Below are 10,286 nucleotides of genomic sequence, written 5' to 3' on the forward strand. Positions count from 1 at the left end.
GAGCTGGACCATAAAGAAGGCTGATCGCCGAAGAATTGATGCCTTTGAATTATGGTGCTGGAGGAGACTCTTGAGAGTCCCATGGACTGCAAGAAGATCAAACCTTTCCATTCTGAAGGAAATCAGCCCTGAGTGCTCACTGGAAGGGCAGATCGTGAAGCTGAGGCTCCAATACTTTGGCCACCTCATGAGAAGAGAAGACTCCCTGGAAAAGACCCTGATGTTGGGAAAGATGGAGGGCACAAGAGGGGGGGGCGACAGAGGACGAGATGGCTGGACAGTGTTCAATTCAAAACCTGACCTCAGATAGACAATTGCTACACATGGAAGTTATACTTTTGACAATTTGCTTTTACTAGAAAGGGATGATCTTTTTGACTTTGGTCATGCAGTCATAGTTCTTCCTAGGATTCCTTTGCATTAAAAGGATATATTACCTACTTTTTATGCCCTTTATGAATAAATGTATTGAGATGTGTGTATGTGTTTGTATGTATGTCTGCAAACACACATCCGGGGTGTGGGTATTTGACCTGGGTGACAGAAAACCTAGGAAGGCACGTTTGTCAAATCCTCACCTTGATCAATTTCCACCCGGAAACCTATGTCCCCAATGTGGAAGGATGTGTGAATCCAGAATTGGCCTCCACAGTCACTTAAGGACACACTGTTGGAAGATTGGAAGACAATCTCATTCAACTACAAATGATAGCCAAAGAAGAAAATGACCTATTGGGTAACAAGACAATTCTGAGCATAGATGCGAACTCCCTGTGGCCCTGGGTGCCCGAGCACCCACATAATTCCTCACGAAGAGGCAGGGCACCCACAAATTTTTGTGCCAGGGCCATGCACGCTGCACGGCACCCACAGTCCCAGGCACCCATGGTTGCGGGGCCAAGTTGGCACTCCTGAGTCTGAGTAAACATGAGGGGCTTCTGGATTGTCTCTATTTTCATACTGTATATGGTTAGGATCGCGCTGTTGGTAATGCAATGAATAGAACAGTATCTTGGAGATCACAAGGTGAGAACGTTGAAGCTCAAAAGTGGCAGCACATTGTTCTTTTCATCCCCATTTTATCCTTACAACAACCCTGTGAGGTAGGCTAGGATGAGAGACTGTGGCTGGCCCAAGGTAACCTTCTGAGTTTCGTGGCTCAGCAGGGATTTGAATCCTGGCCTCCAACATTCTAACTGCTACAGGACACTGTGGCACAGGATTCTTTAATTGCCTGTAGGGTGATTTTTAAATTGCTAAAAAGTTGCAGTCTTTTTATCCTGTGAATCCAATGCTGTCGATGAGACTTCATTTTGAATACATGAATAGTACAGTACTGCGGTTTAACTGTAAAGTACTGTGCAGGCCTACTCAGAAGTAAGTCTCATTAAAGCCTAAATAATATTTTCCATACGAAATACGATCTGAATTAGGAAGAGCATCAATGCTCCTCTTTTCTTCTCCAGCCACAGCTCTTGCCCCCAAATCATACATTCTTCAAGGTTTTGTATGGTCACTTAACGGCGGCGCGGGAGCAGCCGGAGTAAAACGAAACCAGGAACCGAACTTCCACACATCTGAATTGTGACTTTACATTTTTATCTCAGTGGCGCGAATGAATGAATGAATGGTGTGAATGAACGAATAAACATTGAATGAGCCTCCACCTCCTTCTGGAATGAGAACGCCTCCTTGTATAGCCTCTGCGTTCGGAAAGAGCTGAAAGGCTAAAAACTTCGTGCCTCTTTTGCATTCCGCTCAGTGATAGGCTGGGAAGGTCAAGGAAGTAGACGCTGCTGCTTGCCGCGCAGTTTTGAAATCTCATTGGCAGCCGGTTCCGTGTTTGTTTCTGCTGCGAAAGTATGGCTGAGCCGTTGGGCACAGATAATCCTGAGCGGAATGAACAGTACCGGAGGTAAACGAAAAGGATTTGGAACGGGAGGGTGATTCTGCACTTAAGGTTTACTTCTAGAGCTAAGATTTCAGAGCGTTTCTCCTTCCCCGGATAAGAAATGTGATAACGCCGTTTCTCCTGGGCACGTGGAAGAGTGTACAATCCTAGCACTTGCCCGGTGGACTCAGTTGGTCTTACTTCTTACTTCTGAATACACCTGTGTATGGTAACTTTGCGGAGCTATGATATTCGAAATATTTAATTACAGTTATTTCAATGATTACTAGCTCACATTTCAGGGTGCCCAAGTTCCCTTGGCAGGTTACAGCAGATCTAAAAAAAATGCAGTCTTAAAATTCCAGGATGTAAAACAGCAGCAAAAACAATTAATAGCGTTAAAATAACAGCAGGTCAGAAAGTTATTCAAAATAACAATAGTAAAATGTAGGTAGCCCTGCTGGCTTATTTTTATGAGGGGGAGGAAGGACCCAGTACAGAATAGCTTTATTTCCACCACTCAGAATGTCCTAAAATATAGCATACTGTGATACCTCTGGATGCGAATGGGATCCGTTCCAGAGTCCCGTTCGCATCCTGAAGCAAACGCAACCTGAGCATGCGCGGGTTGCTGCTTCCGCACGTGCCGTCATTTTGAGCGTCTGCGCGAGCGGCGAGACCCGGAAGTAATGTGCTCCATTACTTCCGGGTCGCCGCAGAGCGCAACCCGAAAATATTCATCCTGAAGCATATTTAATCTGAGGTATGACTGTACAAGCTTTTTGAGTTCTTCATGCTGGATGTTAAAGGGTGTGTACAGAGAAAAAGCAGAAGCTCCAAAATCTACCATTTTTAAGATACCCACTGCATGCATTTAAAGCACATTGCTTCCCCCAAATAATCATGGGAACTATAATTTGTTATGAGTACTCTGGGTTAAACCACAGAGCCTAGGACTTGCCGATCAGGAGGTTGGCGGTTCGAATCCCCACAATGGGGTGAGCTCCCGTTGCTCGGTCCCGGCTCCTGCCAACCTAGCAGTTCGAAAGCACGTCAAAGTGCTAGTAGATAAATAGGTACCGCTCCAGCGGGAAGGTAAACGGCATTTCCATGCGCTGCTCTGGTTTGCCAGAAGCGACTTAGTCATGCTGGCCACATGACCCGGAAGCTGTATTCCGGCTCCCCCGGCCAATAAAGCGAGATGAGTGCTGCAACCCCAAAGTCGGTCACTACAGGACCTAATGGTCAGGGATCCCTTTACCTTACTGGGAATTGTAGCTCTTTGAGGGAAACTACAGTCCTCAAGATTCCTTGTTGGAAGCCACGTGCTTTAAATATGTGGTGTGCCTCTGCCCTAACACTACAATGTCCACTCAGAAGTATATAAAGTGGTACCTCTGGATGCGAATGGAATCCGTTCTGGAGCCCCGTTCGCATCCTGAAGCGAATGCAACCCGCGCTTCTGCGCATGCGTGTGGTGTCATTTTGAGCGTCTGTGTGAGTGGCGAAACCTGGAAGTAATGCGTTCTGTTACTTCTGGGTCACCATGGAGCGCAACCTGAAAACGCTCAACCCAAAGCTACTTGAACCTGAGGTATGACTGTATATCAGTGAATTCAATGATTCTTACTCTCATAGGACTGCAGCCTTAATCAGGTTAGGTTCTGCTAGGTGTAAAAAATATTTCAAGATGCATGGAAAGCTGCTGAGGCGAAGAAGCAACATTCCTCTATATTTTGAAAATATAAAATCTACCAAGTATCTGCTAAATCTCCAGCTTTGCAAAAATAAGGATTACTGTGTTGGTGTTTTTACTTCTGCTCACTTTAAGTTCCTGATTGTTCCTTTGCAATCACATCTGTACCTGCCCCACAACCTTGCGTTCAGATTAGGACCCATACTGGGCCTAATTAGAACCAGAGGTTTCCCATTGCTGATAAAAGCTCAGTGACATGGTTAATCCTGTGATTTGGCCTTTTAAAAAAAGAGAGAGAGACTTTTGGTGGTGTCACTGCAGTTCTGTAAGACCCTATCTGTGCTATATATTTAATACCAGCTGAAACAGCCATGGCTTCCCCTAAAGACTTCTGAGGGTGCTTCTGAGTCTCCTGATTCACTTCACAGAGTTGTTAGAAGACCCCTATTTTCCTCATAAGAGCTACATTGGTTCCCTGGGAAGAGAGATTGCTGTGTGGAAAATAGGGATCTTCTAACAACTCTCAACACCCTTAACAAACTACAGTTCCCAGAATTCTTTAGGGGTAGCTATGACTATTTAAAGTGGTTTCTTAGAGATTTAAATACATAGGTCAGGTGGGGTCTTGTGGAACTGCACTGACACCATCCAAAATACTGTGTCCTTGGGCAGATGAGGCCTAATTCTCTCTGGAGAAACTTACCAAAACTTCACTTCTAATTTTTCCAACGCAATCCTATTTAGTCTACTCAAAAGCAAGTCCCATTGAGTTGAAGTGATCTTTGGGTGTTAGATGGAATAAGACAGTTGGAAACAGGGTCTGGGCAGAAATCACAGAAATGTCCAGGAAAATCCAGACGTTTGGCAACCCATGTCAGAAGTCTAGATTTTGGTGAATTTCCTTAAAAATAGCTCAAAAACGGCAATGTTTTTCTAGTTGAGGCTTTGCAAAACAAGCTCAACAACTTTGACAAAAGAAAAAAGCTCAACAACTTTTGTGTCCGGTTTTCACTTTTTGAAATAAAATATTGCAACCCTAGTGTTGAACATCTTTTTATTCCACAAAGGTTTTAATATTTTATATTTATTTCTTTAGAAACTGCTTAATCAAACAAATCTTTAAGCAGTGTTGATAAAACAATTATCAGTATTACACAAATGAATTCAGCAAATATTGGTAGACTAATATGTGTCTGGACAGGATTTCTGAATTAAAAAAAGGGTTTTAGCAGATGTCTAGTATCAGAAAGCAAGGCTATCTGTCTAGCATTGATTGGAAGGGAAAGCATACATGGTGCCATGCTGAAAGATAAACTCCTAGCAAATGCAGAATGAACATTATATGGAACTTATAGAAGTGCAAGTCTTGCAGATCAAAGTGCTTGAGCTAGAACACATGGAGCAAGTAAATGATTCTAGTAAACTGGTCCCAATTTTTTATATAATTTCTAATGCTGTGTGTGAGTGGTCTCTGAGTTTTTAGAGCTATTGTGTTTATCTCTTTGATATTTGATTTATTTTTACTATTAAATTTGTGATTTTTGTAGCTCGCTACATACTATATATGTGTGTGAAAATAAATAATAAACAATAAATGACAGTTGTTTGTAGGCATGCTATATCGTGTGAATCAAATGCATGGGTGCTACTGTCCTTCCTACATTTTAAGACCCTGAGTTGATTTTTGCAGGGTATTTCTGACTCTTCAAACTTTATATTTTGCAGATTTGTCTCCCAAGCAAAGCAGGAAGCAAAAAATGGCAATCTGGAGGAATCTCTCTGCCTTCTGAGGAAGGCGCATCAAATCTATCCCTGTGAAAAGCTGACAAGAAAAATGAAAAAAGTTGAGGAAGCATTAGCTTCACTAGCCCTGGATCAGGAAGATGATGCCTTTGTGGACGTCTGTCAGAGTGGACTAATGTTGTTTGGAGAAATACATGACAAGCTATTTGACCACCAGAGAGAAGGGGTTGCCTTCTTATACAGTTTATACCGTGATGGAAGGAAAGGCGGTATCCTTGCAGATGACATGGGCTTGGGGAAAACCATTCAGATCATTGCTTTCCTCTCCGGCATGTTTGATGAAGAACTCATTCGGACTGTGCTGTTAATTATGCCACCTAGCCTTTTGAGCAACTGGCTTAAAGAGTTTGCCAAGTGGACTCCTGGGCTGCGAGTGAGTGTCTTTCATGGACCCAACAAGTATGAATGTGAGAGAAATCTAAAGAGGATCCAGAAGAGGAGTGGTATCTTGCTCACGACTTATCAGCTGGTCCTCAGCAGTTGGCAGCAGTTATCGAGCTTTGATGGGAAGGAGTTCATCTGGGACTACGTCATCCTTGATGAAGCTCATAAAATTAAAACACCATCTGCCAAAACGACAAAATCTGTGCATGCTATCCCTGCTCAAAACCGCATCCTGCTCACAGGCACTCCAGTCCAAAACAACCTAAAAGAACTCTGGGCTCTTTTTGACTTTGCTTGTCAGGGATCGCTTCTAGGCACAATGAAAACCTTTGGGATGGAATACGAAAAACCTATCATAAGAGCCAGGACAAAGAATGCAACCCAGGAAGAAAAAGCACTGGGACTTAAGATCTCTGAAAACCTGATGTCCATAATCAAGCCATATTTCCTAAGACGGAGTAAAGATGAACTACAGAACAAAGCTAAGCCTGAGCTCAAAATCAGTCTCCCAGAATATCAGAGCAAGACTGTTGCTTCTGAAATGCCTTCTCTGCCCAGAAAAAACGACTTCATTGTGTGGGTATACTTATCACCCATACAGAAAGAAATATATAGGGACTTTCTGTCTTTGGATCATATCCAAAAGTTGTTAATGACCACAAGGTCCCCACTTGCTGAACTGAATGTCTTGAAGAAGCTCTGTGATCACCCCAGGCTGTTGTCAGCACAAGCATGTAGCAAACTTGGTCTGGAAGCTCCCAGTTATAATATGGTGGATGGTGATGAAAACGATGAGCCTTCCAGCATGAAGAGAAACCTTAGGGACATTTTGGATGAGACTTTGATGGCGGAATCAGGAAAGCTGTCCTTCCTCATGGCCCTGCTGGAAAGATTGCAGGAGGAGGGGCACAGAACACTGGTGTTTTCTCATTCAAGAAAAATGCTGGATATTATAGAGCGCATCTTGACTCACAGGTGCTTTAAGCTAATGCGCATTGATGGAACAGTAAGCCAGTTGGAGGAGCGAAAAAGGAGAATTAGTGTCTTTCAGAAGAGCAAAGAGTACTCTGTGTTTCTGCTTACTACCCAAGTCGGTGGGGTTGGTCTAACCTTAACAGCAGCTACCAGGGTGGTGATTTTTGATCCTAGCTGGAATCCAGCTACGGATGCTCAAGCTGTAGACAGGGTTTACAGGATAGGGCAGAAGGACAATGTTGTAATCTACCGGCTAATTAGCTGTGGGACAGTGGAGGAGAAAATCTACAGAAGGCAAGTATTCAAAGACTCATTAATCCGACAAAGCATGGGAGATAGGAAAGACCCATACAGATACTTCACTATGCAAGAACTAAGGGAGTTGTTCACACTGGGAGATACTCAAAGCTCAGTAACACAGCTCCAGCTTCAGTCTTTGCATGCAAGCCAAAGAAAAACAGATAAGCAGCTGGACAAGCACATTGCATATCTCCATTCACTGGATATATTTGGCATATCAGACCATGACTTAATGTACACACATGAAGCGGTTCATGGAGATGAAGTTGAGGATGAAGAAGTCCTCATGGACATTGAACACAGAGTACAGAAAGCCCAAGAGCTGGTACAGCTGGAATCCCAGCTAAAGGACCAACTGATGGGAAACCTCCGAAACACAACTGAAGGGGCATGGCTGAGAGAAATGGAATTGTCCATCCAGCCAAATAAAAAGCCGTCAAAGCCTTCTCCGAATTATGCTCTCATCCCACCTGTAACTGATGAACCCACAAGCAGTGAGAATATCAGTCTTGTAGATGGCAGTGATGATGACATTGTCAATGTGAGTTCTAAGATGACAGAGCTACTTATTGAGGAGGATGAACGAGTGCTTCAGAACATAACTAATATGGATATCTCTGCATCCATGAACGAAGAATGCAAACCAGCCAGTCCACAAGAAGTAACTCCTATATCTTCTTTTACTCAAGACCATCCATTATCTTACAAGGAGAATTGCAGCCCTGCATGTCAGGTGGTTTCCCATGACCCACCTGCCGAGGCAAATGGCAAGTTTAACGATGCCCAAGTGGCCCCACTGGAGCAGTCATTTCACTATGTGCCTGATGATGATCTACAAACTACTCAAAACCATGATCAAAGTCATGTATCCTCTTCTTCTCAAGCTCATTTGTCTTTCCAGGTAAACTGCAGTTCTGAACTTCAAACAATCTGCCATGACCCTCCTGTCGAGGCAAATGGCATGCTTACTGATATCCAAGGGGTCCCATTGCAGAAGTCATCAGAGGATGTGTCTAACTATGTCAAGCAACAAGGCGAGACTGGCATGTCTCTCAATGTTCCTACAAGTCCACATGGAGAGGCAGGTGAAGTTGCTGAGCCAGGTGCCTCAGAAGCATCTCAACTGCAGACCAGTAAAATGTCAGACCTCAGTTTTGAGCAGAAATCTGGAATGAGTGTAATAATGGTTGGTGAGGCTCTATCTGGTTCTCCCCAGTGTGATTTCAGACTTGTCTTAGAAGATTCCGAGGATCCGTTGCAAGATATCTCAGGAGTGGAAATGTCATTGAAGGATACAGAGAACACAAGATTTCCACGGAATAGCCACTGTAGCTCTTGGGCTCACTCTTGGCTTCAGGAAAATTCAGACAACAGAAGTCTCCAAGCCAGCAAAAGTATAATGGGATCTATGGTTATTGGGGGCTCTGATGATGTGTTGATGAACAACAGCGAGTTTTCTTTTCAGCATAAAAATATGCCCGTTAAAATAATAGTTTCAGATAATGAAGAGGATGATGATTGTTTTATAACTGATTGGGATGATAGCAAGCACAGACAAGAATCTCCCACAAACAAACTACCTGATATCATGTCAACGCCAAAGTATAAATTGTCCACAACCAGCCTTTGTTTCTCTCCTAGGATAATAGTTAGTGGAAGAAGATCAACCGCTTCACGAAAATCCCTTGCTAGTATCCTATTGGATCAGGTGGAGGATATTGCAGAGACCATTGAATCCACCAGTTATATGTCTTGTGAAGATTCTTTTAAGCTTTACCTTGAAGCAGAAAAAACTCTGGACTATTGTGATTAGGAGTTGGAGTGGCTGGAGAAGGAGCCATCCAGTGAAATGATAGAGTCTGAGAGCAAAGCTAGAGTTTTACCACAGCAGTTTCCAGAGTTTTTATACTGTTACACTCACCCCTTTTATGGTAACCTTTTATTGATTCCTTCCAGAGCAGATTTTCATCCAATCACAGCAGTGGAAAGATGAACCTGCACTTGGAGGGAAATTGCTTCTGACATTGATCTGTAACATTTAAGGCCCAGCTTCTTTCAATTGGGGTGTGTGTATGTCTCTCTCTTTTTTGTAAAAACTAGCTGTTAAGATTTTAAAATAAACCTGGTTTAACTTTGAAAGCCTATTGTATTAGTTGCTCTTTTACCACATTTTAGTTAAGTGCCATCTACTTCTTTGTTCCCACAGAAGGCAAGGAGTCATTTCTTTCCAAGTAAATTTAGGGAGCCTGTGCTCACCAAAACATTGCTGGATCACACCTCTCATAGTCCCTGGCATCACTTGGGCATACTGGCTGGGGCCGATGTGAGGTTTAAAAGTTCCTGCCTCTGCTTCAGAGGCTTAGTTCTCACCAAAATGTCCAAGCCTACATTTGGACTGTTCCTATGTTCACAGCTGGAGGATCACCAAACCAAATGCTCCTCATACTAAAAGTTCCCTGAAGAAAGTAAACTGGCGCGATAAAGGGGAAAGGTAAACTAGAGCTCGGCTGCATTACATCTAACAGATAAATAAGTGGGAAGGGCAGCGAACAAATTCTGGCATGGCTTTGGAGTTCAGGTAGAATAGAGACTGATGTTTTTAATGAATGAATGGGCCCACTAGCTCACCTTGCTTTTTTAGCTCTCCTGAAGCAGCAGGTAACTAAGTGCTTGCTGGTGATTGGTTCTGTTAGGAATCCCTTAAATCACAGGTGTATGAAATGAAAATGAGATATTGTATTAATGAAATAAAAATTCACCTAATCTAAGCTTGGTGCAGGCAAGACTGGTACTATTAAATGTTCCCCATTAACTGTTGGACATTCTCAAAAAGATTTCAGAGGAGATTATTCTGATTCTTCTAACCAGGTTTACACAAAATAAATGCAGTATGATGTCAAAGTTATTTTTTCCTAAGTACTATATATACCTTAAAAAAAATTGGTTTAAAATTTGTTCTTCCCTACCCCATCCTAGGTTGCAATCTAGCAGTGTCTGGGAATAAGTGCCATTGAAATTAAGAAAGGGAAGAGAGACCAGAAATTGGATAGCATGCTGGGTCTCAAACCATATAACGAAAATAAGGAAAAAAAATAATACTCAAGAAATAAGTACACTTGAGTGTCTCTTTACAGTATATTTTTGTTCATATAAAATCTCATTTTCCTATTCTTTCACAACTCTTGCTTGATGCAAGATCCTTCCTATATTACACACTTCTGTTAAATGTCAGCTAAA

General features: G+C 42.7%; 1 protein-coding gene across 1 annotated transcript; it reads left to right on the forward strand.

The window, feature by feature from the left end:
• Window positions 1–1,807: 1,807 nt before the first annotated feature.
• Window positions 1,808–9,188, forward strand: LOC309361651 (DNA excision repair protein ERCC-6-like). The gene is made up of 2 exons (XM_081896726.1): window positions 1,808–1,915; window positions 5,313–9,188. Exons 1-2 carry the CDS (start codon window positions 1,863–1,865, stop codon window positions 8,860–8,862), a joined length of 3,603 nt encoding a protein of 1,200 aa, XP_081752852.1. The 5' UTR covers window positions 1,808–1,862; the 3' UTR covers window positions 8,863–9,188.
• The last annotated feature ends 1,098 nt before the right edge of the window (window positions 9,189–10,286 follow it).

The sequence above is a fragment of the Podarcis melisellensis genome (assembly GCF_964234715.1).
Source record: "Podarcis melisellensis genome assembly, chromosome: Z".
In the NCBI taxonomy this organism is placed as follows: domain Eukaryota; kingdom Metazoa; phylum Chordata; class Lepidosauria; order Squamata; family Lacertidae; genus Podarcis; species Podarcis melisellensis.

What these genes read in the sequence shown, in the direction of transcription:
- LOC309361651 (XM_081896726.1), top strand. Translation starts at nt 1,863, where the DNA reads ATGGCTGAGCCGTTGGGCACAGATAATCCTGAGCGGAATGAACAGTAC. An exon ending in CGGAATGAACAGTACCGGAG is followed by an intron (nt 1,916 to 5,312) that starts GTAAACGAAAAG and finishes TATATTTTGCAG; the next exon opens with ATTTGTCTCCCAAGCAAAGC.